The sequence below is a fragment of the Heloderma suspectum genome, chromosome 4 (genome assembly GCF_057233095.1).
Source record: "Heloderma suspectum isolate Gila_16-S chromosome 4, 16-S_ref, whole genome shotgun sequence".
Taxonomy (NCBI): domain Eukaryota; kingdom Metazoa; phylum Chordata; class Lepidosauria; order Squamata; family Helodermatidae; genus Heloderma; species Heloderma suspectum.
The window spans coordinates 185,762,539-185,790,099 of NC_139461.1; the positions used below are offsets into that span (position 1 = coordinate 185,762,539).

Below are 27,561 nucleotides of genomic sequence, written 5' to 3' on the forward strand. Positions count from 1 at the left end.
TAAAGGGCAAAGAAGGCAGGGACTTAACAGAAGCAGATGAGATTAAGAAGAGTTGGAAAGAATACACAGAAGAACTATACAGGAAAGATCTGAATGTCCCTGATAGCCATGATAGTGCGGTCACTGAACTTGAGCCGGACATCCTCGAGAGTGAAGTCAAGTCGGACTTAGGAAGCATTACTAATAACAAAGCTAGCGGAGATGACAGTATTCCAGCTGAGCTATTTAAAATCCTAAAAGATGATGCTGTTAAAGTGCTGCACTCAATATGCCAACAAATTTGGAACACTCAACAGTGGCCACAAGACTGGAAAAGGTTAGTTTACATTCCAATTCCAAAGAAGGGCAACGCCAAAGAGTGTTCAAACTACTGTACAATTGCGCTCATTTCACATGCCAGCAAGGTGATGCTCAAAATCCTACAAGCTAGGCTTCAGCAGTATGTGAACCGAGAACTACCGGAAGTACAAGCTGGGTTTCGAAGAGGCAGAGGAACTACAGACCAAATTGCCAACATTCGCTGGATCATGGAGAAAGCAAGAGAATTCCAGAAAAACGTCTATTTCTGCTTCATTGACTATGCTAAAGCCTTTGATTGTGTGGATCACAACAAACTGTGGCAAATGTGGCAAATTCTTAAAGAGATGGGAGTACCAGACCACCTTACCTGTCTCCTGAGAAACCTGTACGAGGGTCAAGAAGCAACAGTAAGAACCAGACATGGAACAACCGATTGGTTCAAAATTGGGAAAGGAGTACGACAAGGCTGTATATTGTCGCCCTGCTTATTTAACTTATATGCAGAGTACATCATGAGAAACGCTGGGTTGGATGAATCACAGGTCGGAATTAAGATTGCTGGGAGAATTAGCAACAACCTCAGATACGTAGAGGATACCACCCTAATGGCAGAAAGCAAAGAGGATCTAAAGAGCCTCTTGTTGAGGGTGAAAGAGGAGAGTGCAAAAGCTGGTTTGAAATTCAACATTAAAAAAACTAAGATCATGGCATCTGGCCCCATCACTTCCTGGCATATAGAAGGGGAAGAAATGGAAGCAGTGACAGACTTTATTTTCTTGGGCTCCAAGATCACGGCAGACGGTGACTGGAGCCATGAAATTAAAAGATGCTTGCTCCTTGGGAGGAAAGCTATGGCAAACCTAGATAGCATAGTAAGAAGCAGAGACATCACCTTGCCGACAAAGGTCTGTCTAATCAAAACTATGGTTTTCCCAGTAGTAATGTATGGCTGTGAGAGCTGGACTATAAGGAAGGCTGAGCGCCGAAGAATTGATGCCTTCGAACTGTGGTGCTGGAAAAGACTCTTACGAGTCCCCTGGACTGCAAGGAGGTCAAATCAGTCCATCCTAAAGGAAATCAACCCTGAGTGCTCATTGGAAGGACAGATACTGAAGATGAAGCTCAAATATTTTGGCCACCTAATGCGAAGAGAAAACTCACTGGAAAAGATCCTGATGCTGGGAAAGACTGAAGGCAAAAGGAGAAGGGATGAGATGGCTAGATAGCATGACGGATGCAATGAATATGAACTTGAGCACACTCCGGGAGAGAGCAGAGGACAGGAAGGCCTGGCGTGCTATGGTCCATGGGGTCACGAAGAGTCAGACACGACTGAACAACTGAACAACAACAACAACAAATCTATGAATACATCATGTTAGCAAAATGTTAAACACTTAGATCTATTGTCCAAGAGAACCAATACAGCTAGACTTCAATCACCCACCTCTCCCTGCCTGACCCCGAAAACGGTCCCTCAAGAGTGCCTACTGAGTGGACTGTGGCATGGAGGGGGGGGGGGATGGAAGATTGAAGAAAATCAGGCAGAGGCACCATCTCTCCCTTCTCCCACAATGTCCTGCCCCAAAGCCCCTCACTGAGCAGGGTCCTCCGTATTCAGAGGGCTCAAGGGAGGGGAGAGGTGGGGGCAGGAAAGTCAGCTTCTGCCTGTCCCCTTCCATGGGTAGTAATCTGAATCCAAACCCATATGTTCAGTTTAACTACAACTTTTTTGCAGAACTACTCAATGGACAAGATGGAAGCAGAATTATCTCTATTACTCCAAAGAGGTGCAATTGGAAAAAAAATACTTTCATGACTACAGGATGAAGATAAAAATAAATTATTGCTTGCCTTGGATTACTCAAGTCAAAACCTCAGATATGAGTATTGAGAACATATTTAATAAATTGTTTCCATTTCTCTATTCTTGAATATGCATACACAATGTACATTAGAAAGGAACTAGATCAAGAATCCACTCACTCTGTAGTACCTGTTTAAAAAGTTGAAGATTCACTGCAGTTTCCAGAAACTGTTTAGTAGAAGTGGAACGATGTTTGATAAAACTTTCTTCACAGAAACTGATGGGTTCTCCCTAAATTAAAACAGAGAGATTAGAAAGGTAGTTCTTTGTGAACAGTCAATAAGATTCTATGTAATATCTCTTTTTGCCAATAATTTTCTGCATACCAAAAATATCATGTTCATGTACAGACAGTTAATATCCTTCAAGCCCTGTGGGCATTTGCTGACTCCAAAGAAATATAGGAAGTAAAAGCAACATGAAGTGCATGCATTGGGAATCTTAACTGACATTTGTGCCGAGAAGAAATTTCCTATGATTCTTATCTATACAAGACTGCTAAGTTTTAACTTAAAGAAAAAACCAAAAGTCCCAAAGGCACTGTAGCATAGTCCCTAAGCTACTGCAATGTTTTTCTTTTTTTAATCATATGCTGCTCATGTGTACAGTGTTCTGTGGTCAAAAAGGAGATCTAACAACATTATGTACTTAACCAAACATATAAGATACACTGGAAAACATTAAAACTACAACATTCCTTGTGGTTTTAAATAAGTTCTTGTGTCGATTTTAATTAAAAATCTCTCTCTTTTGAAAGCCAAGCAGGTTGTTAAAGGGACTAACTTATTTGGCCTATGGGGGAAAGCTCCGAAATATAAAAGAGCAGATTGAATGGTCATAAGATTTGCCTACTATGACTCATGGGTTCTCTTGTAAGACCTTTGCATTCCAATGATTCTATAATAAAGTACAGTGAGCTCCCCTCTCCTTATCATCCAAATCTGAATTATTCAAATCTTGTGATCGTGCAAATTCATTGTGGATATCCCATAATGTCCCCATGTCTGCTTAATTAATGGAGGGCAAGGCTATCAATAACTATTGGTCATGATGGTTGTATATTACTTCCAGTATCAATACCAGTTGCTTTGGAACATGAGTTTGAGGATTTTATTGCACTCATGTCCTACTTTTGGACTTCCTTCTGGGGCAAATGGTTGGCCAGTATTAGAGCAGAATGCTGAACTAGATAGACCTTCCAACAGGATGCTACTTACATTATTATGTTTAATTCTCTGTTGGGTACACTCTCAGTTATCTCTGGATAGCTTTGAACATTCTCCAAGACTTTCATACAAACAACACTGTATTAAATATTCACACCACAATCATGTTGTATTTAAGTCCCATTGATTTCAGCAAGTGATATAAGCTGCAGTTTGTGGTAAAATCTATCTGGTTATGCTGGCTTAAAACTGGCCTGGCTTTAGAACAAAGTGCAAAGGAACCCCTGATGCTCTCTGGCCAAACAGAGGAGGTATTTTATAGACATACATATTCCACCAGCTTTTCTGCCCATGGTAGTCCACTATATATCTGCACTACATGGAAAAGAAGCAATGCCACTGGTGGGCTCTTCTAGATTGTGTCATTCCAAAAGACAATTTCCTTACTCTTGATTCTAGTGCTAAAAGCTGAAGTGGGAGTATATACAGATACTCTATACACATATACCGTACAGCCCAGTTCTAGGAGTGTCTGAGAAAGACTGAGAAGTATCATCTCTTCCAATGTAAAAATGAGAAAATACGGCTAGAGCAATTCCATAACATTTGTCTTACATAATACATTTCTGCCACAGAATCCTATTTTGTTTGTTGTAATGCTTAGGCTAGAGTGAAGCCTTTAGAGGAATGCTGTGCTGATATTTAGTAGGTGCATGCTCTAATGATCCTTTTAGTATTGATTTACAACATACTTTCAAAGTATGTTCGATCAAGGCCTAGTAGGGATTCTCTGCTGAAGAGTACACTGCTAATACTTGGACACCCCCCACCCCCAAGTGCCAAACAAGGTATCTGTCCTCTTTAACAACAGTTGCTATAGAATTCCATCCATCCCCAACTCTTTTTCACGGGCTGCTGGGCACAGCAGGACTCATTCCATTTAAGCTGCATTCACATTTTAATCAAGCTGCTTAATATAATTGTAAATAACTCTGATGCACCAACTCAGATGGAATAAGCATTTTGAGCATGAGATGGTAAGCTAAACCTGTACAATTATATTAAAAGCAACAGCAAATCTGATCTAGCAGAGGAGATAGCCTTGTTTCTAAAGTGATATGAACCAGAGTTCTTTCTACTGAAAGCAAGGCATTTGCTTAGTTTTTAATTCCTTCCTTCCTTCCTTCCTTTCTCTCTCCCCCCCCCCCCACTCTTTTTTGGCACAAACTGAAACCTGATTTAGGAGTTTTAGTGGTAAAGAGCACAATCCTATGCATGTTTAGACAGAAAAAGTCTGATATGCCCCAGCCAGACGGGGCATGCTGGGAACTGTCAGACTTTTTCTGTCTAAACATGCATAGGATTTCACGTTGTCTTACTTGCAACTGTTGTTCTTTCAGGAGGGTTCACACAGGGTGGATCTAGAAAATTAATTGGAATGTGGTAGCTACTTAAAAGCCACAAAACAGTGGAAAAGCATATGCTTCCAGGTTCAAATCCCAGCATCTCCAAGCTCCAGGACTGGGGAAGACCTCTGTCCAAGACCCTGAGTAGTTTCTGCCTTTCAGAGTAGACATTGAAGGTAAAGAGGTACACTCCCAGAATCTCCTGGTAGGGCAAAATGGTACATAATTCTTTCCATTCTTAGTTTGCCTCGCTCTGATCTAATGGGCTATTCCAAAACATATCAAGTCAATGAAAGTCATGCTGTCTAAGTCAAAAGAAGTGGACAATAAACAATGACAGAAACATGGCCATATGAACAAAACTTTTCAAGTAAATGAATACAGAAAAAAACTGCTTGCTAATTTGTGAAATGTCTTGGGAGGAAAAAAAATATTAAGCATGATAAATGTGTAATTCTTCACGAGAAAGCATGAAGAAAAAAATCACTGTAATACACTAAACAAATCACCTTTCTTAAAAACATGTACATTAAAAGATTATAAAGACTATAAACAGCTACCTTGATTTATATTGCACTTTAAAAAGACTGGCACCATTTCAGAAAGCTAGCCAAGAAAAAGATAACGCCATGCAAAAGATACTGAAGCTTCTGCAAGAAGGGAGAAAACCACCCACCACTTCACTTAAGAAACACACGCAGAGCTTTGTTTAAATGATACTAAGACTCAGCAATTGCAGTTTGAAAAATTACAGAAATTAGAAGTTAAAAATCTGATTGTCACTTATTCTTAACCATTCAAAATCCTTCAGTATTCATCTCCATGTTGGTAATGCTTGCAGAGAAGAGTGCAAGAAACTGTAGCCTAAATCTTCAGGGCAGCAGAACTGAGATTTGTCTTAAGCAGATCTCTGAAGCCTTTAGAGGCCTTCAAGAGTCAAGCTCAAAACTCAAAGAGAAATTAGCATTTCATGGGGTGAGGCTAATCTGCTGCCATTTGAGTCAGAAATGTAGTTTTATATTTGCATATGCACACAATTAATTTATCTTAAAAACAACTAGATGTGGGGCCCGGGTAGAGAACCTCAAGAATACTTACTCTTCCTCAAATGGAGGAGTATGTTAGAAATTGGAAGTGTGATGCTAAATAGGCTTCTATAATATTTATACATGGAAAATGAATGTATACTTTCACTGCAAAATCGCAACAGTAGGCAATACTACTACAGAACAAAATCCAAAGATTTTCAGGTAGCTGAATTAATATTTACTAATGAAAAAATATTTGAGAACAAAAGATCAGATGTTACTGTATACAAAGCCTTTTTTTTCCATTGCTCAGTTAATACCTCATTTTACTGCACACACCCATTGTTGATCTCAGTGCAAAGATTATTATAACCCTTTAAATTGCTTACAGACTTTTGGACATTTATCCTGCCCCATCCCTAAATATATCGGAACTAGTTACAACTTAGCTGGGCTCTTCTAAATTTGTTCATTTTAGCAAGCCTTAGCTCAGGGAGAAGGGGGCACAGCTTAGTGGTAGAGCAAAACCTCTGCATATTTCAGGTGCCAAGTTTAATTTCCTGTTTAACAGATCTCAGGTAGTATGGCTGGAATAGACCTTTGCTTGAGAGCCTGGAGAGTCACAGCAAGTTGAAATAAATATTATCAGGCTACACAGACCAAAAGTTTAATTATGTAATAAAAAGAAGCTTTTCTTGTTCAGGTGTCTGTTCACGTTTTTCAAAGAACTGGAAAGACATTTCCTATCTCAGTCAAGTCGCAAATATAATTCTTGTTGTATTTTGTCTGACAACTATCATCCAATGGCTAGGATTTCTAAAAACTTATGTCATAATAAATGTGTTAATTTTTAAGGTGCCAGAAGATCCTTTGTTGGTTTGGATGCAACAGACTAACAGGGCTATCCCTCTGGAACACACTTTGATTGCATTTGGATGTCACGAAAATCCATGTTTTTGTGTGATGGGAATGACCATGTTCAATCCTAAAACAACTAAAACAGGCTGGAGCAACTCCCTTATGAGAAAAGCTTATAATGTCTGGGACTGTTTAGCTTAGAAAAAAAGCGAGTAAGGGGAAATATGATAGAGGTGTACATAGTTATGCATGGTGTGGAGAAAGTGAATAGGGAGGGATTTTTCTCCCAGAATGTACGCAACTTAGCTTTGGTGAGATAAAGGAAAGTTGGCAGTTTGCTAGGGCTTAAAATGTTACATTTTACAGAAGGTGAGGTGCATGGAGATTATAGGCAGTGTGGGGATGGTGAGAAGAGCACTTAAAAAAGGAGCTAGAATAGTAATTGAGTTGAAAGACAGTGAACTGAGGGAAGGGTTGGTGGAGGAGACCACAAAAGCAGGTGACGTTTTCCCCAGCATATAACTCTATGCCAGGTGGCTGATAATGTGGCAACCCTGTGTCAGGCTGCTGTTAAAAGGTGGCAAGTCTAGGTCCTAGGGTCTTACATACAGGTTTAAACCAGTCAATTTTTTAGCCTCAGGCTTCTACTATAATTTCTTTTCTCTGCACGTTGATTGCTTCCACATAAAATAGAAATAGCAATTCTGGCCCAGGTCATGAGTGATGTGGTGCTAGAAAAAAAGATATACAATTGTGAAATAATTGTAACTTATCATACCATCATATAAAAATACAGGTAAGCAGTTTGCTGGAGGGTAACACTTTAGGCAAAGCTGTGAAGACATGGGCTTTAGAAGAACAGAAATATACCCAACCTACAAGCATGCCAACTTTTCAGCAAGATAATTTCATTTACTTGCATGTAAGGGCTGATTCATATATGCCATGCACATCATTTTTTTAACAACCCAGCACTCAGCAAATTGCAGCTGGATGTGTGAACTAACTCCATTAGGAAAAACTGAGGCTGGCCCAGTACAGACATAATTTTGGCTCCTTACAAACCATAGTTCACAAATTGGGAACCAGCTGCTGCAACACATGCTGCATTTCCTTCCCCTCTTTAAAGTGATCCCCCTGCCTTTTCCATACATTAACTTCAACTTCCCATTAGATCAACCAGTATTATGTCTGCATCAGGCCTCTAAAGTGACATGAAAGCTCTGGGGTCTTTGTTGGATGTTGCAGTCCTTTGGCACACCAAGGGCTTTTCCTGCTGTTGGCATAAACTGTGCTCACTGTACTTTGCCTTCCATAATCAGCAAGCAATGAGACTCGGCTGCCTATATGTTTCTCTGGAGAACATACAGAGAGTTTTCTAACAGTAGTGAGATGGTTAGTGTTCTGACTTGCAGACATTTCAGGCTTAAGAGTCAAGAGAAAATTAATACTTGAATTGCATAAGAGATAGCTTACAGGTTTGTATCTTAGTGCATCTCTGTAGGATCCAAATAATGCTGCCTGTGCCCTAAGGAAGGCTTTGGCTACTCCATCACCAGTAGCTGTGGACTGCTTCTTCAGTTTATTTTTCAAGGCCGAGACCTGCATGACAGAGAAGAACAGTTAAATTAACACCTCAGAAATTGGTACAGGGAGGTATGAACCCAATCAGCAGGCAAACCATGGTGTCTGCAGGTCAGCCAAAAAATCATCCTCTTCCTTGATAGCTTATCTTTTTAACTGCAAAGAACACCTGCTGGTCTGTTAATTGAAATGAAAGCAGGGGATGATAGTAAAGTGCTAATGCAAATTGGTTTATGCTCTCTTTTTTCCCAAGGCCTCTTGACATAAATAAGCTTTAATTATTTTACAGTAAACGGCTTGTGAGCCACTTTTCCTGCAGATTTCTTGCCACCATCAAAACAAGTACCTACTTGTCTAAGATGAAGCCAACTGGGTATCTTACATTTCTGTTATAAAAGCTTAGTTTGGAGGCACACTTGGAGTCCAACTTACAACTCAGGGCAGTTAAGAACATAAGAAGAGCCATGCTGGATCAGGCCAAGGGTCCATCTAGTCCAGCATTCTGTTCACACAGTGGCCAACCAGCTGTTGACCAGGACCCCACAAGCAGGACACAACTGCAACAGCACCCTCCCACCCATGTTCCTCAGCAACTGGTGTACATAGGCATATCACCTCTGGTACTAGAGGTAGCACATAGCCATCAAGACTAGTAGCTATTGATAGCCTTTTCCTCCAGGAATTTGTCTAACCCCCTTTTGAAAGTCATCCAAATTTGTGTCCATCACTACATCCTGTGGTAGAAAATTCCACAATATAACTATGTGCTGTGTGAAGAAGTACTTCCTTTTATCCATCCTGAATCTCCCACCAATCAGCTTCATGGGATGACCCTGGGTTCTAGTATTGTGAGAGAGGGAGAGAAGTGTCTCTCTATCCACATTCTCCACACCATGCATAATTTTGTAAACCTCTATCATGTCTCTCCTTACCCTCCTTTTTTCCAAGTGAAACAATCACAGCTGTTATAACCTTCTCTCATAGCGGAGATGTTCCAGCCCCTTGATCATTTTAGTTGCCCTTTTGTGCACTTTTTCCAGCTCTACAATATCCTTTTTTAGGTGTGGAGACCAGAACTGGACACAGTATTCCAAGTGTGGTCACACCATAGATTTGTATAAGGGCAGTATGATATTGGCAGTTTTATTCTCAATTCCTTTATGCCTAACATGTGCCTTTTTGACAGCGGCCGCACACTGGGTTGACATTTTCATTGAGCTTTCCACCACAACCCCAAGATCTCTTTCTATGTATTCACAGAGCCTACTGCTGGCCAAATTCACAAGCATATGGGGTCTTCCTGTTTCTGAAAAAGACTTCAGGAATAGCTCACCATGAGCCTGGACTGACTCTAGTAGATGTCCATTATGCTTTTAACATCATCATGTTTGCTTCTGTATAGTCAAGTAAACAGAAGGAGGTGAGCATCCAAAGTAAATTGCAAAGAAGAGAAACAGGTTCTCAGGATGCTGTTATGTATATATGTATATATATAGTAGGAAGCCTACAATACTTTTTTTTTTTGTATCCTGAGAACCTGTTTCTCTTCTTTGCTTCTATATAATCACCATCTATTTTTTAACACAACGTTGGGACATATGGGAATTGTCCTGGGCTAAACTCATGTACCCAAGGCCATATGTTGTGAAGATATAATTTCTATGCAGGCCTTTAGTTGTTATTCTTAAAAATGTCAACTAATTAACATATTCAAAAGGGATAACTTAACACAGCTGGAAAGGGTCAAACAAAATGACCAAAGGCTTGAAGGACATTTCCTATGAGAGAGGCTGAAGGATTTGCAATTTGAAATTTTCAGGTTTAGAAAAAATGAAAAAGACAAAAAAGGGAGAACTTGATAGAGATTTATAAAATTATGAAGGATGTGAAGAAAGAATTCATATTCTCATTCTCTCTCTCATCTCACTTTTGTCTCATTAGAAATTTGGGTTGCCCAATGAAATTTACTGACAAGAGGTTCAGGGCAGACAAAATGAAATTGTGTGCCAATTAAGCTCCTGTTAGACTGCCCCTTAACATCACTATCACCACCACCACCACCACCACCATAGGGTCAACTAATACCAACTGTCCTGTGGGAAGGAATTCAGGAGAGAGGAAGATAGGTGAAGAAACTTCAGATGACTGCTACTGCTCCAGCTGGGTTAGTTTTGTTTTCAGTGTATTATTTTTTAATGCATTCATGCCATTTTATGAATGCTGCAAGCCACTTTGAGGATTCACATCAAGAGTGGAATACAAATCTACTAAACAATCCAACTTACTGAATTCTCTGCCTGTAGTGCCATCAGGTGCAGCACCGGGCATGATTAGAGGGGTGAAGGTGGTGGAGTGTCCATGTTCTATAAGGATTCTATCTCCCTATTCAGGTACCCTATTCAGCAGCTGACTGGAATTCTGTTGGTGTTATCGTCCACTCTGCTGCCTAACAGTCTCCCTTCCTGAGTTGACAGAGGTAGGCTTGGAGGTGGTGTTGAAGACTCCAAGGCTTTTAGTCTTGGGGAATTTTAACATACACTCTGAGGTTGCCTTGTCTGGAGTTCATGGTCTGCATGACAACCATGTACCTGTCGCAAATTATATCCGGCCGAACACATATGGCAGGGCACACCTTGGATGTTGTCTTCTATTCAGACATAGGGGGAAATTATCTGTCGATAGGGAATCCAGTGATGACTCCATTGTCATGGACAGATCATTACCGATTCAGCTTGATTTTATGACTACTTGTAATCCCTGCAGGGTGGAAGACCAATTGCGATGGACTAATGAATCCAGGCTAACGCTGAGAACGAGCTGAGGTTAGTGAGGGATGCTAAAAGCAACAAAAAGGCTTTCTTCAGCTACGTGCATAGTAAAAGACAGAGGAAAGAAATGGTGGTTCAGCTATTAAATAAGGATGGCAAAATGATAACAGATGACAAAGACAGAAGTGCTCAATTCCTACTTTGGCTCAGTCTTCTCCCAAAACTGGGTCTATGATCCCCCTGGCAAAGGCGAAGCACAGGCTGAAGGGGCAGGATGGCAGCTTGAGATCAATAGGCATATGGTCAAGGAACACCTAATTACTTTGAATGAGTTCAAATCTCCAGGGCCAGATGAACTGCAACCTAGAGTAATAAAGGAACTGGCAGAAGAACTCTCAGAACCATTGTCTATTCTCTTTGAGAAATCATGGAGGACAGGGGAAGTGCCAGATGACTGGAGGAGGGCTAATGTTGTCCCTATCTTCAAAAAGGGTAAAAAGGAGGAACCTGGGAACTACAGACCAGTCAGTCTGACATCAATCCCAGGGAAAATTCTGGAGCAGATGATAAAGCAATCCATCTGTAAGCACCTTGAAAACAATGCCGTGATTACTCGAAGCCAACATGGATTTGTCAAGAACAAATCCTGCCAGACGAATCTGATCTCATTTTTTGATCAAGTAATCTGCCTTGTGTACTGTGGGAATGCTGTGGACATAATATACCTCAACTTCAGCAAAGCTTTCGACAAAGTGCCCCATGATATCCTGATGAGCAAACTAGCTCAGAGTGGGCTAGATGAAACACCGATCAGGTAGATCCACAGTTGGCTACAGAATCGGACTCAAAGAGTACTTATCAATGGGATCTTCTCAAACTGGGGAGAGGTAATGAGCGAGGTACCGCAGGGCTCAGTCCTGGGCCCAGTGCTCTTCAACATTTTTATTAATGACTTGGAGGAGGAGGTGCAGGGAATGCTGATCAAATTTGCAGATCACTCAAAACTGGGAGGGATAGCTAATACTTTGGAAGACAGAAACAAAATTCAAAGTGATCCTGATAGACCGGAGCGCCGGGCAGAAAACAACAGAATGACATTTAATAGGGATAAATCCCAAGTTCTGCATCTAGGAAAAAGAAACCAAAAGCACAGTTACAAGATGGGGTATACGTAGCTCAACACTACAAATGAGAAGCATCTTGGAATTGTTGTCAATCACAAGCTGAATATGAACCAACAATGTGATGTGGCTGCAAAAAAGGGAAATGCTATTTTGGGCTGCGTTAATAGAAGCACAGCTTCTAAATCCTGGGAAATACTAGTTACCCCCCATTCAGCACTGGTCAGGCCTCATCTGGAGTACTGTGTCCAGTTCTGGGCACCACACTTTAAGAAGGATGCAGACAAACTGGAGAGGGTTCAGAGGAAGGCAACAAAGATGAACAGGGAACTGGAAACAAAGCCCTATGAAGAGAGACTGAAAGAACTGGGCATGTTTAGCCTTGAGAAGAGAAGACTGAGGAGAGATATGATAGCGCTCTTCAAGTACTTGAAAGGTGTCACAGAGAGGAAGGCCAGCATCTCTTCTCGATCATCCCAAGATGTGGGACACAGAATAATGGGCTCAAGTTACAGGAAGCCAGATTCCGGCTGAACATCAGGAAATACTTCCTGACTGTTAGAGCAATATGACAATGGAACCAATGACCTAGGGAGGTAATGGGCTCTCCCACACTGGAGGCACTCAAGATGAGGCTGGACAACCATCTGTCAGAGATGCTCTGACTTGGATTCCTCCATTGAGCAGGGGGTTGGACACGATGGCCTTGTAGGCCCCTTCCAACCCTACTATTCTATGATTCAGATGGTTTTCTGAAGTCTCTGGGGGAGTTTCCTGCAGGTGTAGCTGGTCGAGGCCCTGGTCTCTCTCTGGGATGAGGAGATGATATGATCTGGGATGAGGAGATGGACCAGGCTATCAATATGATCTGGGATGAGGAGATGGACCAGGCTATCAATATGATCACTCCTCAGTGTCCTCAACCCAAAAGCAGACCCATGTCAGCTCGCTGGTATTCTGGAGAAGTGCAGATAATGAAATGGTTGGGTCAATGACTAGATCACAAGTGGTGAAAGACTCATGACAAGTATAACCAAACACATGTGAGAAACCATTAAACGGTTTATTCTGTACCAATGATGGTAGCGAAGAAACCTTACTTCTCTGCCACCTCTGTGTCTGCAGAGTGCTGGACAATGGATCTTTTTCAAGTGGTGTGGAGCCTTTTGCATGTAGGCTCTAGAGGTCTGATGAAAGAACCCCTGAAGGCTTATTGTCTTTTGCCTATTGTGACCAGTTTGTATTGTAGTTTGCAAATAGGGTTGCTCGCATTTGTACTGACTTAGATGCCATAATTTTGTCAGAGTCAGAGATGGAATCAACCAAGACACTACCTTGGCAGGCTATTCTGGATATTTATTTATTTGCTTATTATTTGTGACATTTGTATACTGCTGAACATAGTAAAATCCCTCAGTGGTTCACAATATTAAAATACATTTAGATATAATATTAAAAACACAACATTAAAAACACAACATTGAAAGCACAACATTATAACAACTACAGTAGACCCTATTTAAGGAGCAGCAAAATGGGGCAGCATAATTAGTTTACTTATAGCCCAGGGTGTTTAAAAGTGTGTTTTTAGGAGGTGTTTAAAAGATTTCACATTTTCTGCCTCCCTAACTACACAAAGGAGGGTTTTCCAGAGGGTGGGTGCTGCTACAGAGAAGGCCCACCATCAAGGTTCTTCATGGTGACATTCTGTTCATTTTGGAATTACCAGTGTCATCAGTATGCAGAGGGCATACAGTTCTACCTCTGGTTTCTACCCACTCGACCCAGGCATGCTGTGGAACTTCTGAACAGGTGCAGGGTACTTTGGGGATGGGTGAGGGTGAACAAACTGAAACTTAATTTAGATGAGACAGAGGTACCGTGGGTAGAGAAACTGGCTAACCTGGAAGGTAATATTCAATAAGTCCTGGATGGGACTGCACTCCCTCTGAAGGACCAAGTTCACAACTTGGGGGTGTCCAATGCTAACTGTGGAAGCCCAGCATATGCCAGCTGTGACCCTACCTAGGGACAGTGAACCTTGCTTCAGATACGTATAGCCTGGTCACATCCAGGGCAGATTACTGTAATGAGCTCTACATAGGGCTGCCTTTGAAGATGCTTCAGAAGATTCAGCTGGTGAAATTATGGCTGCCTGGATTCTTGATGGAGCTAGGCATTAAGAGTGTGCCATTCCAATATGTTGGCTGCCTATTAGCTTCTGGACCCAATTCAAATTGCTGGTTTTGACCCCTAAAGCTTGATACCAAGTTACTTGATGGACCATTTCTACACATATGAGCTTGCCTGAGAAGGCCCTGCTTGCAGGCTCACCAATAGGTACAATCAGGCTGGCATGGACACAAGACAGGGTCTTCTCAGTCGTGGTATCCCATTTATGGAATTCCCTCCCTAGAGAGATATGTTTGGTCCCCCTTCTTTTAGATGGGTCATAAAGACATTTCTGTTTCAGCTTGCTTTTGGTTTGGGGTTGGTTTAATTAGTGTTCTTGTTTAATTTTAGAGAATATTTTGACTGGCTGTTAGGCTGATATTTTAATGTATATTATGCAGCACTTTCACTTATTAGGTTTTACAGATAATTTTAAATTGTTTGTGGTTTTAGTAATTGCATGTTACTAATTGTATTACTTGTTTATATATTTTTCTGATTGTTAGCTGCTTTGAGAGAACCTTTCAGTTCTGAAAAGTGGTATAAACATCTCTTCAATGAATAAAACAATAATGGCAACTATCTTAGGGAGCAATCCTATGGCTGCTAGTCAGCAGCTAGACGGCCATAGGATATGTGGTTTTCCAGGAACTGACCTTGAAGCCCACACTCCGAGGTTGGTTCCTGGAGAACCGACTTCTCCCCCTTCCAAGCTGCCTCGCAGGCAGCGTGGAATGGCCCCGTGCTCAGAAGAGGAGTGTGGAGTGGTCAAAATGGGGGGCGTTCCGGGGGTGTTCTGGGGCGGGGAAGGCGGAAATGCCAGTACAACACATCCTATGTGTCATCCGGCAGCCTCCTCCCCCGCTCCGCCTTCCTGAGGCTAGATAGCCAAAATTGGCTGTCTAGCCACAAATGCAGGGCAGGAGAAGCGTGGAGGGAATGATCCCCTCTGTGCTTCTCCTGCCCTGCATTGGATAGGCAGTCACCTCCAAGTTCAGAGGCAGCTGCCTATCCCCCTAGGATTGCGTTCTTAGATGGTTAAAAAAAAAAAAGACTTAAGACAAATTTATAAAGGGCAGGTGGAGCCAAAATGATTGGTTATTATAGTGAAATGTAGCCCCCATGTTCAAAGGAATTATATACTATCATATGTTGGGGACAAATGGAAGACTGTTCTGCTAGAAAAAACTGAGTGAGTGCTGTTTGCAACAGAATGCTGGAAAAGATAAAACTTTGATCTGATCCAGCTGGGCAATTCTTAATTTTTCAAGTTTTTTATGAGCCTCTGAAATATTTGTTTATTAACTCAAGACTGGAACATATTTGGGATTATCATCTTAAAGAAAATATTTCATTTACACCCATTTTTAGGGATAAGGCACCAGCTGGATCATAGAATCAATGTCTGTACCACTGTCTAATTTTGTTAACTGGCGCTAACTTGCTTCATATGCTAACCACCACTCCTGCTCCCACAGCCCTTCTTCCAAACCTCTTCACTATACAAAACAGCTAGAAGGAAAAATATTATATTCGAAGGTCTTTATTCTGAAAAATGCTTTAAAGCTAAATTCTGGAATTACTGGATGTAGCAAATTTTGAATATTGTCTATATTAATGTTGGAAGCACACTGACTTTAAAATGGCCATTCTGAATTTAAGAAAGCAGATTTCCAGACTGAACTTAGCTTTGGTTCTTGAAGTGTACTTTGAAACACAGTGCAGTGCTAAGGTCCATGCACACACTCAGGTTACCCATAATATTCTAGGGAGAGGAAATGATTCCCCAGAGACAAGAATGGGCAAGTCCACACAGCAGCTTCTCACACTCACTGTTCATTTTTTAATGCAAAAGAAGAAATGCAGGAAATAACATCCTGAAGGGTATCATGTATTTATGGAAGACATTTATTAGTCAGGCTTCAGACAGAGCTATCAGAGCAACCTAAGTAGTATAACATACAATAAAATATAACAACAAATTACCCTGGGCAGTAAAAAGCCAGCATAAAATAAAAACTAAACTGGGCAAATAGAAAACTTTTAACTTGGAGTCATACAGAACATAAAGATGATGCTTAGGCAAACCTCTCCAGGTAGGGAGTTCCAAAGCACAGTGGTGTATCTGAGAAGGCCCTGTTTGTGGTCACAACCTAACGTGCTTCAGATGGCCAAGGAGGCCAGGGAGGATATGAAGCAGGACCTCTGAGGCTGTTCTTATCAGAGTCATTCAGAAGCAGGCAGTTTTGGGTACCCGAAGGCTTTAGAGGTTAAACCCATAACATTAAATTGTGCTCAGAAACAGACTGATAGCAAATATAGCTGTTCTAAAACTGATATAAGAGACTCCATACGACTAATCCCAGTTAACAATCATGCTGCTCCATTTTGCATTAATTCCAAGCGGTATTCAAAGGCAGCCCTACATATAGTGCATTGCAATAGCCAGAATAAGATGTTATCAGTGCATGGATAATTGTGGTCAGGCTATCAGGAGGGTTCACAGCTGGCAACCCAGCCTCTGCTGGTGAAAGGTGTTTAGAGCTACAGGGGCCTCGAAAGATAAGCTTGGATTTAATAGCACCCCCAATATTGTACAAAGTTGTTTGTCTACTCCTCATGCTCACCCCATTATTCTTCTAGTCAATAAAGCAGACTAGTGTATGTGTGTGGGGGAGGGGGGTTGTCAACAAAGCCCATGCACTACTGTCATTTAGCTTGCAAGGACTGGATTAATGCTATACACACATCAGAGACCCCCCAAACAGAGATGTGAGGGTCCCCCAAGAACCTGGAAATATTCTGAAAAAAACATTTTTAATGTTTTTTTCCGAGGACAATTTTTGGTTTTTTTCTGAACAGCTTTGGATTATGAAATATTTTCTTTTAGAATTTAGGACAAAGTTTTATATATTCTTACCCAGCCTTTACTCCCCCGAAAACAATTTCTAAAAACCATGTAATAAGAACACTTTTATAGAAAGACTAGAGATGTAAAATGTCGGGAAATAATGAAGCCATGGGGAAAAATATTTTTAATCCTCTCTGTAAGATTCCCAGCATAGTTTGTTCTTTCATTCGTTATTAAAATTATTGATCTGAAGTATATGTTACTGGTCTATATTTATTTCCATGGCCTCAAAATTTCCAGAAATTTTACATCTCTACCTCCAAATCCCCCTGCATGGACATGCTCTACAAGATACCTGAGCATGGCGCCCTGATGGATTATAGAATTCTGTGCAATTCAGTGCCCAGGTAGGTTCACTTCACAACTCCTATTCAAATCAAGCATGTTTAACTAGGTGCTATAATTCCACCATTGCCCCAATGCACTGCTGTTGTTTTTATGTGGGAGGGGGACTCAGATGCCCATGTGCAGTTCACAAGGGCTGTCCTATTAAATTAAATTGAATTTTCGGTTCTAAGTCTTAATTGTCATGAAAAACTGAAATAAGATTTTAAAAAAATGAATGAATGAATGAATGAAAGATCTGTATGAGTGTATTTGCATATATTTATCAGCCCCTTCCTTTAAAGTGAAAGGACCAACCCACACATGTGCTCCATTTACACATTGGAGCTCACACGTGGTTCTGGATCAAGAGCACCTGGATGAAAACCACAGACACTGTAGATAAACTGCAGAAATTATCCTGGCAATGTTCAGGATATGCATAATCCACAACATTCATGTTTTCATAGAAGAACTACATTAGCATTAAAACCACATTAGCAATTCTTAGTTTTCTAAACTCAAGTGCATAGGTTGTGAAAATTACAGTGCACACCACATGCAAAATGTTCGATTATAGCCACTGTATTTACCCATCTAAGAAGATGGCAGTGCTGTACTAAAACAGATGTCAATCTTAAACACATACACACACAATGCAAGAATGAATATCCCTTTGTTTCTTCATACAAGCAGCCATGGTTATCCTTGTGAATGATGACTGTAACTGAAGCGTCAATCTAATTAACGACTAAACTCTGAATAATGCTAATGAGAGCTGAACATGGCATCAGAGAAAAGACCAGCTCTACAGGTGATAAACCTTCACAGTAGTGACATTTTCCAGTGTAAAGTCACTGTGATCTGATCAAAGAGATAGACCCCCATTGGGTCCAATTATAACTATAGTTTTGGAAAAAGAATTACTGAATTATTATGTTCTTAATCTATGCAGAAAGGGCTTTACTGTATAGGTCTTCACCTTAAAGCTGTGATATTTTCAGTTTATATCCACACTCCATAGATCCAGATAAAGGTTAGAGTCTGATTCATTTGGTCCATGGAGAGCCTACACCAATGTTCACTTACACTTTTTTTAAAACACACACAACTACTACTACTACTACTACTACTACAATCTGCAGTTTTAAAAACCGACAGAGTTCAAGGCTGCAAAATAACTGTTACACTGAAAGTTAAAAAAAAAAAAAGGGAAGTGCACATTACCATACACAATGTTTGAAAAAGCTAGGTACGGTAACAGCAGCAGTTATACATAAGTAAGTGGAAATCTGTGAAATGCTGTGAAACATGCCTGTGTTTCTAATCCAGGCAGTTATGACTTATATGTAAAAAAAAAATGTAATTTAGACAACCATCTTATGCATTTTCTTGAAAGTAAATCCCACTGAACTCAACAGAACTTATTTTCAAGTAAACACGGATAGGAGCAGGCTATAAAACAGCACTATCAGTTTCTCTGCTTTCTTCCTCCACATCACCATCTCTGCAATCAACTTTATGGGGGGGTTGATACGCACACAACCCAGAAGTGCACAGAAGTGTTCTATCCGGGGTTTTAAAAAATTATTTAAATCTAAGAGACCATTCGCTCAGACTGACAGGATACATGCCTGACTCACACTAACTCTAAGATGGCGTCAACTCTACTTGTCATAGTTTCTCACTCATCTTCCTCACATCAGGAGCCAGGCAGAAGCTGATTGCTGGGACTCCGCTACTCAAAGCTGATCTTAGCAAACTGTGAATAAACAATGGCCAACATTTCAATTCAAATTTACAGAATGAGCATATTGCAATGTACTGGATCACCCAAAGAGAACACACACATACAGTGCTAGGAGTTTGCCATATCTGAAGCTGTAGTGAGAGGTTGGGAGCATGGAACACAAGGCTGGAAACGAGAAGACGGGGTAATGTACAGAACAGCTGAAAGTAATCTCCCCATCCAAACTGAAAGAGCAATATGCCCCTGTTCAGTTTTGTAATTACATCCATGGACTAGCCTTCTCAGGGTGCATAATTAACATGCACCAAGAAGGGAGTGGCATAATGGGGGCAGGCTCCACCAGCCTATATACATTCATTAGACATCTGTAGATAGCCCTCTACATCCATAGCAAGATACATGGAGACTGCCTATAAACATTCTAATGAATACAAGGGGTACGAACAGAGCATCCCCCCACAATGCTGCTTCCCTTACGCATATTAATTATCCCTAGACTGAATGCCTGGAAAATGGAAATTCAGTGGCTGGATTTGATAAATGATTAGCAGTTTTGGTACTGATTTCAATTCAAATTTACAGAATGAGCATATTGCAATGTACTGGATCACCCAAAGGGAACACACACATACAGTGCTATTTATATGCAAAAATAGTGGTCAGAAAGGTTTCTCATTTTGTGAAAAATAAAAAACAACAACAACACAGGTCTCTCTCCATACAATAAAGAGGTAGGCATTCATATGGACAACATAATGGACATGCCACTGTTCTTAAAATGAATCTAAAATGAATTCTAAATGAAAATGAATCATTTTGTGGATTTATTTAGTTAGCACCATTCTAAACATTAAATGATGGGAGCACTTTATAAAGCCCATTCTAATATGGTGTTTAAATAGAGGAGGTTTAAATATAGGACATTCTTAAAAGTATTTATTTTTGGAGCAATTAATTCAAGGAACATTCAGAAAACACCTTGAAAACCGGTTTTTCAAGTGCTATAAATAACGGATGGATGGACAGACGGACTTGAGCAGTAATAGACTCACAACCGGACACAGGGGGAACAACTAAGTTAAGGATTTAACTGTTTATTTTATTTATTTATTATTAAATTTATTAATCGCCCATCTGGCTGGTCACCCAGCCACTCTGGGCGATGTACAACATACAGTAAAACAGTTTAAAACAATAAAATTCTACAATAAAAACATTTTCTAAAATACCCTAACCCACCCCAAATGCCTGCCTGAACAACCACGTTTTTAATGCACGACGGAAGCTCATTAAAGAGGGGGCATGACGGAGTTCCCTAGGGAGGGAGTTCCACAGAGTGGGGGCCACCACAGAAAAGGCCCTCTCCCTCGTCCCCACCAGTCTAGCTGTCCTGGCTGATGGGACAGAGAGAAGGCCATCCGAGGCTGATCTTGTTAAGCGGCCTGTCTGGTGCTGCTGGAGGCGCTCCTTAAGATAGGCTGGGCCGGAACCATACAGGGTTTTAAAGGTCAAAACCAACACCTTGAATTTGGCCCGGAAAACAACTGGTAACCAGTGCAACTCCTTCAGCACTGGAGTGATGTGATCTCGCCGGCGGCTGCCTTTAATCAGGCGAGCCCCCGCGTTCTGTACCAGCTGCAGCTTCCAAACCATCTTCAGGGGTAACCCCACATAGAGCGCATTACAGTAGTCTAAATGAGAGGAGACCAGGGCATGTACTACCGATGGGAGCAGATGGTCAGGAAGGAAGGGGCGCAGCCGCCGTATCAGATGGAGTTGATACAGCGCTGTCCAGCTCACAGCTGACACCTGAGCCTCCATGGACAGCTGGGAGTCCAAAATGACCCCCAGGCTGCGGACCTGGTCTTTCAAGGGTAGCCGTACCCCATTCAGCACCAGGTCAACATCCCCTAGTCTCCTCTTGTCTCCCACCAAAAGTACCTCGGTCTTGTCAGGGTTCAGCTTCAGCTTATTCCTCCCCATCCAGCCACTCACCGTCTCCAGACATTTGGACAGGGATTCTACGGCCAAGCTTGGTGAAGATTTGAATGAGAGGTAGAGCTGCGTGTCATCCGCATATTGATGACACCGCACCCCAAACCTCCTGATGATAGCCCCCAGCGGCTTCACATAGATGTTAAATAGCATCGGGGAGAGGATGGAACCCTGTGGCACCCCACAAGTAAGTGGCCATGGGTCCGAAACCTCTCCCAGTGCTACCCTCTGATACCTGCCAGAGAGGAAGGACCGGAACCATCGCAATACGGTGTCTCCAATGCCCAACCCCTCCAGGCGGTCCAGGAGGATACCGTGGTCAACTGTATCAAAAGCCGCTGAGAGGTCGAGGAGAACAAGGAAGGAGCATTCACCCCTAACCAGAGTCCTTCTCATATCCTCTACCAAGGCGACCAAGGCCGTTTCTGTCCAATGCCCAAGCCTGAAGCCCGACTGAAATGGGTCTAGATAATCAGTTTCTTCCAAGTCTGCCTTCAACTGCACCGCCACCACCCGCTCAATCACCTTGCCCCAAAATGGCAGATGTGAGACTGGGCGAAAGTTGTTCAGAACTTGAGGATCCAAGGAGGGCTTCTTTAAGAGCGGTCTTATCACTGCCTCCTTGAGGGCTGATGGCATCACTCCCTCCTCAAGGGAGGTGTTCACCACCGCCCTGATCCCCTCACCCAGTCTCTCTCTGCAGCCCATAATGAGCCAAGATGGGCAAGGATCAAGTAAGCAGGTGGTCGGCCATACAGATGAAAGCACCTTGTCCACTTCATCAGGAGGAAGAAGCTGGAACCGATCCCACAAAACCGGTTTGCCACAGGCCGCCTCTTGCTCACTAACTGTATCCACACCTAATCTGGTCAATTTTATCTGCAAAGTGCCTTGCCAAGGCCTCACAGGAGGCCTTAGAATGCTCCAGTGGTTCTGGAGCCACAGGACCGACCAGGCTCCGGACCACTTGGAACAGCCTCCTGGGACAGCACTCTGCAGACGCGATGGAGGCAGCATAATATTCCTTTTTTGCTGCCTTCATCGCCACGTGATAGGCTGAAGATACAGCTCTGTGGCTTAATCTCTTGGCTTAATCTCTTGGAAGCCCCAGACTGCCACTATCCCTTTTGTGGCCAATGACTGGCATATGCCACTTTCAGCTGAAGGCCAATTTTCTAAGTGTTGTTTGAAATCATAGAATCATAGAATAGTAGAATCATAGAATAGTAGGGTTGGAAGAGGCCTACAAGGCCATCGAGTCCAACCCCCTGCTCAATGCAGGAATCCAAGTCAGAGCATCCCTGACAGATGGCTGTCCAGCCTCGTCTTGAACGCCTCCAGTGTGGGAGAGCCAACCACCTCCCTAGGTCATTGGTTCCATTGTCGTATTGCTCTAACAGTCAGGAAGTGTTTCCTGATGTTCAGCCGGAATCTGGCTTCCTGTAACTTCAGCCCATTATTCTGTGTCCTGCACTCTGGGATGATCAAGAAGAGATCCTGGCCTTCTTCTCTGTGACAACCTTTCAAGTACTTGAAGAGTGCTATCATATTTCCCCTCAGTCTTCTCTTCTCAAGGCTAAACATGCCCAGTTCTTTCAGTCTCTCTTTATAGGGCTTTGTTTCCAGTCCTCTGATCATCTTTGTTGCCCTCCTCTGAACCCTCTCCAGTTTGTCTGCATCCTTCTTAAAGTGTGGTGCCCAGAACTGGACACAGTACTCCAGATGAGGCCTAACCAGTACGGAGTAGAGGGGAACTAGTACTTCCCGGGATTTGGAAGCTATGCTTCTATGAATGCAGCCCAAAAGAGCATTTGCCTTTTTTGCAGCCACATCACATCGTTGGCTCATATTCAGCTTGTGATTGACAACAATTCCAAGATCTTTCTCGCTTGTAGTATTGTTGAGCCACGTATCCCCCATCTTGTAACTGTGCATTTGGTTTCTTTTTCCTAGGTGCAGAACTTGGCATTTATCCCTATTAAATGTCATTCTGTTGTTTTCTGCCCAGCGCTCCCATCTATCCAGATCACTTTGAATTTTGTTTCTGTCTTCCAAAGTATTAGCTATCCTGCCCAATTTTGTGTCATCTGCAAATTTGATCAGCATTCCCTGCACCTTCTCCTCCAAGTCATTAATAAAAATGTTGAAGAGTACTGGGCCCAGGACTGAGCCCTGCGATACCCCACTCATTACCTCTCCCCAGTTTGAGAAGGTCCCATTGATAAGCACTCTTTGAGTCCGATTCTGTAGCCAACTGTGGATCCACCGGATCGTTGTTTCATCTAGCCCCCTTTGAGCTAGTTTGCTCATCAGGATATCATGGGGCACTTTGTCAAAAGCTTTGCTGAAGTCGAGGTATATGATGTCTACAGCATTCCCACGGTCTACAAGGGAGGTTACTTGATCCAAATATGAGATCAGATTTGTCTGGCAGGACTTGTTTTTGACAAATCCATGTTGGCTTCGAGTAATCACGGCATTGTTTTCAAGGTGCTTACAAATGGATTGCTTTATCATCTACTCCAGAATTTTCCCTGGGATTGAGGTCAGACTGATTGGTCTGTAGTTCCCAGGTTTTACCCTTTTTGAAGATAGGGACAACATTAGCCCTCCTCCAGACATCTGGCACTTCACCCGTCCTCCATGATTTCTCAAAGAGAATAGAGAGCAGTTCTGAGAGTTCTTCTGCCAGTTCCTTTATTACTCTAGGATGCAGTTCATAAATACCATAAATAAAAATAAAAATACCATAAAATGTCCTACAGCATCACACACATTAGAATCTGACAGACTTGATTGCTGTGCTACATGCGCTATCACTGCAGTTCACTCTGTCTAAGGCTGTCTTTGAAGAATGTTCAGAAATTGCAAATGATCCAGAATGCAGGAACTGGGCTGAGAGGTAATGGCCTGAGATCATATGGCCCCAGTTCTTAAGGAATGACACTGGTTACCACTTAATTCAATTCTGTTTTATTTTAAAAGTCCTGAATATTCTTGGGACCTGGATACCTGACGGATTATCTCTTTCTATATGTGCCGCCTTCCAAGCGCTTTGAGGTCATATGGAAAGACCCTGTTGTAGGGCCCCATGCCATCTGAAGCTCAGCAAGTAGTTACCAGATCGAAAGCCTTTTAACTGTCACACTTTCCCTATGGAACTCTGTCTGGAGGGAAGTTTGTCATACCAGTTCACTTCAAGCTTTTAGACAAAGAGGGTTAACATAAGCCTTTTCAGGTCTATAAGGATACAAAAGGCTCCACACTGCAAATTTACCTCAACATGTGGAGGGCAACATGAATGGCAATGGAGGGGGAGGGAACGGAATACTGCCCTAAAGCAGAACACCTGAATCAGGCTGGAGTTTTGTATTTTTTAAAGGCGCAACCTGCTTCAGCCAGCTAGACTACTGTAATGTGCTTTATATGGAGCTGCCTTTAAAGCCTGTATGGAAACTTCAATTGGTACAGAATGCAGCTGCTAGAATGTTTGTTGGGGGCAGGCGTTCAGAGCATACAGCTAGTACCACTGGCTGCCTATTTATTTCCAGACTCAAGTTGAAGTGCTGGTGATGATCTTTCAAGCCCTAACTGGTATGACACAGAGCAGTATGCAATATCGCCCAAGCAGCACTCTGTTCACATGATGGGACTTTCTCGTCCTCTCTGCAGCTCCCCCATACCCTCCCCAAATCTGCTCTAGAGAAGGTTTTGATGGATGGCTGCAGGGGGGGAGGAGAAATCGCTTCCCTCCCCATTTAGCTGATGAAAGCAGTTTCCCATACAAACCTACCTGGGCCTTAAGATCAGCATTAAAGGCCCTGCTTGCAGACCTGTCATCAAGGTTCATCAGACTGGTAGGCATTAGAGGCAGGGCCTTTTGGCGGTGGCTCCACACTTCTGAAATTCTGTCCCCAAACTGATGCATATGACCCCAGCTTTCTTAGTTTAAAGTGGACCTTAAAAAATCTGTTTCAGTTTGTATTTTGTTAAGTGTGTTATCAGCTAGGCTTTAAACTGTTTTAAATTGCTGTTTTAATTTTGTAATTTAATTGTTTTACTCATATTTTAAAAGTGTATTATGGTTTTTAAAGTCATGCTTTGTAAGCTGCCTTGGGATGGCTTTACATGAAAGGTGACATATAAATACAATCAATCAATCAATCAATCACATAAATTCAATGTCATTTATTTGAAATGACCGCTTCCAGCCATACAATTTCATGAACTGTGTAAGAAGGGAAGAAAAAGAGAGTGAGTATGGATTCCAAATATTTCATATATAAATAATATATTATAAATATATATTACATAATGGAGTCATTAGTTCTTCTAGCATGGGACTTCTATGGCTGTCCATTTAATTTTTCCTCTGCAGATTTTTTTACTGAACATTTCTAATTGTATTTCCCCCCCAATTCCTCTCCTTGAAGGGAGACAGACTAGCAATAGAAGACTCAAAAACTACATTTGCATAACATTAAATATATGAGGCAGCATTTTCATATGAAAGAGGAGACTAATAAATTAGCAGGCATGGAAATGAGGTGGAAAAGAAAGAAAATGGAATGGAGGGACATAACTAACATAGAATTAAGGGCTCAATAAAATGTTTACCAGAAGTTATAGCATAAATCTAGATTAATTTGATCTCAAGAAATAAAATCATATCAGGCAAATAAAATATGGCAAGGTAGCATGTTAAATATGGGTATATTTTCAGCCTGTTAAAAATCTTCTGTCTTTATGTCCATACAATTTATTTTAGCATACCAATACACTTACCTGGGCTAGTAATTTATTCTCACATTAACAATATATAGCTTATGTGAATAACTATTTCAAGAGAAATTGTAACTTCAGGCTAATTTTATAAAATGATGTTTTGGTCAGACAAAAAGGAGTATAGGATACAGTGCTGGTTTCTTGTCACATAACGATAATGAGACAGCAAGAATACTTTTATGTTGCCGTTGTCAAATGAGAATGACAGGAAACATCCAAGTTAATTTTCCCCTGTTTCTTAACATACAGGGATCATGAGCCAAGCCTGTTAACCATAGGACATTTCAGTCTGCATTCCTTATTTATCAAGGAGCAACTGTCTTCAAACACCATAGTCCATGCTTAATGAAAGGATATCCAACCTGAAAGTCCGGACAGGCAAAAATTATTATAATCTAAGAAAAGCATTTTTAGGAAAACAATGTGCTCCTTGTGACCTGTGGATGTTAGGACTGCACGTTCCTGATGGGATCACATTCTTGCAAAAACAGCAGGGGTCCTTCTTGGACCCTGTCCTGCTCCTGGAGTCCCAGGTGGCAGCACTAATCAGAAGTGCCTTTTATCATCTTTATCTGATAAGCTGGATCCAACCGCTCCTAAATAACTGAGATCTAGCCCAAGTAACCTATGGTAACCTCTAGAATGGGTTTATTGCAATGTGCTCTACATGGGGCTGCCTTTGATGGTCATTCAGAGGCTTCAGCTGGTGCAGAATTGTTCAGCCCAGTTACTGCCACGAGCTGGGCATGGAAAACACATCACATCTATTCTTGTGCAACTACACTGGTCATCTATTAGCTTCTATGCCCAATTCAAAGTACTGGTTACTACCTTTAAGCCCCTAGATGACCCAGGCCTAGAGTACCTTAGGGAACACCTAATCTCATATGAACCTCCCCATCCTTAAGTTGAATCTCCTTCAACTTTCTGAAACATTTATTTGTTTTCTCTAAATTATTTCAGTTTTATTTTAATCTCAATGTCAATGGGTTGGTAGTACACATACACACCTCTTTTTTTTTTAACCTCAGTTAGGAAAGCCCAGCAAGTCACACTACCAGTGAGGGAGGAGATAATTGTCTCCCAACGAAGGCATAGCTCAACTTCACCATTACTAGCCAGACATCCTAGAATCCAGGGAGAGGCCAGTGGGAGGCAATGCTCCCATTATGATGCCTTCCCTTCTTCATCGAACAATGCCAATGTGAAACCTAGGTAAAGCACACATACTAGATTTTTTTTTGCTACAGGCCCCATGTGTCTCCCCAAGAAAGAGCACCAACTTTGTTGGCTGCGTTCCACTGTTAAGTTAGACTTTTCTGTTCATTAAAGATTTAAGATTTTTATTCAATGTTGTTGTTTTTATTGTCTTCTTAGGCTGTATTATTATGATGACATGTTGTTGCTATGATGATGATGACATGTTGCTGTTGTTGTTATTATTATTATTACCACCACTATTTTGTACTGTAAATTTCTAATATTTTATATGCCATGTCCAATTTTTTTAAACTGGAAATGCAGCT

The 27,561-nt window shown here is 41.6% G+C and overlaps 1 protein-coding gene across 4 annotated transcripts in view; it reads right to left on the minus strand.

Annotated features, from left to right (window-relative positions):
- The window catches only part of DENND1B (DENN domain containing 1B), a 295,461-nt gene that overhangs the window by 51,576 nt on the left and 216,324 nt on the right, over nt 1-27,561 (minus strand). For all 4 annotated transcript variants that reach the window (XM_084851502.1, XM_084851503.1, XM_084851505.1 and 1 more), the window contains 2 exons: nt 8,102-8,227; nt 2,297-2,398 (listed from right to left, as the gene is read on the minus strand). In XM_084851502.1, coding sequence (XP_084707628.1) covers nt 2,297-2,398; nt 8,102-8,227 — 228 coding nt within the window. The remainder of the gene's footprint in view (nt 1-2,296; nt 2,399-8,101; nt 8,228-27,561) is intronic.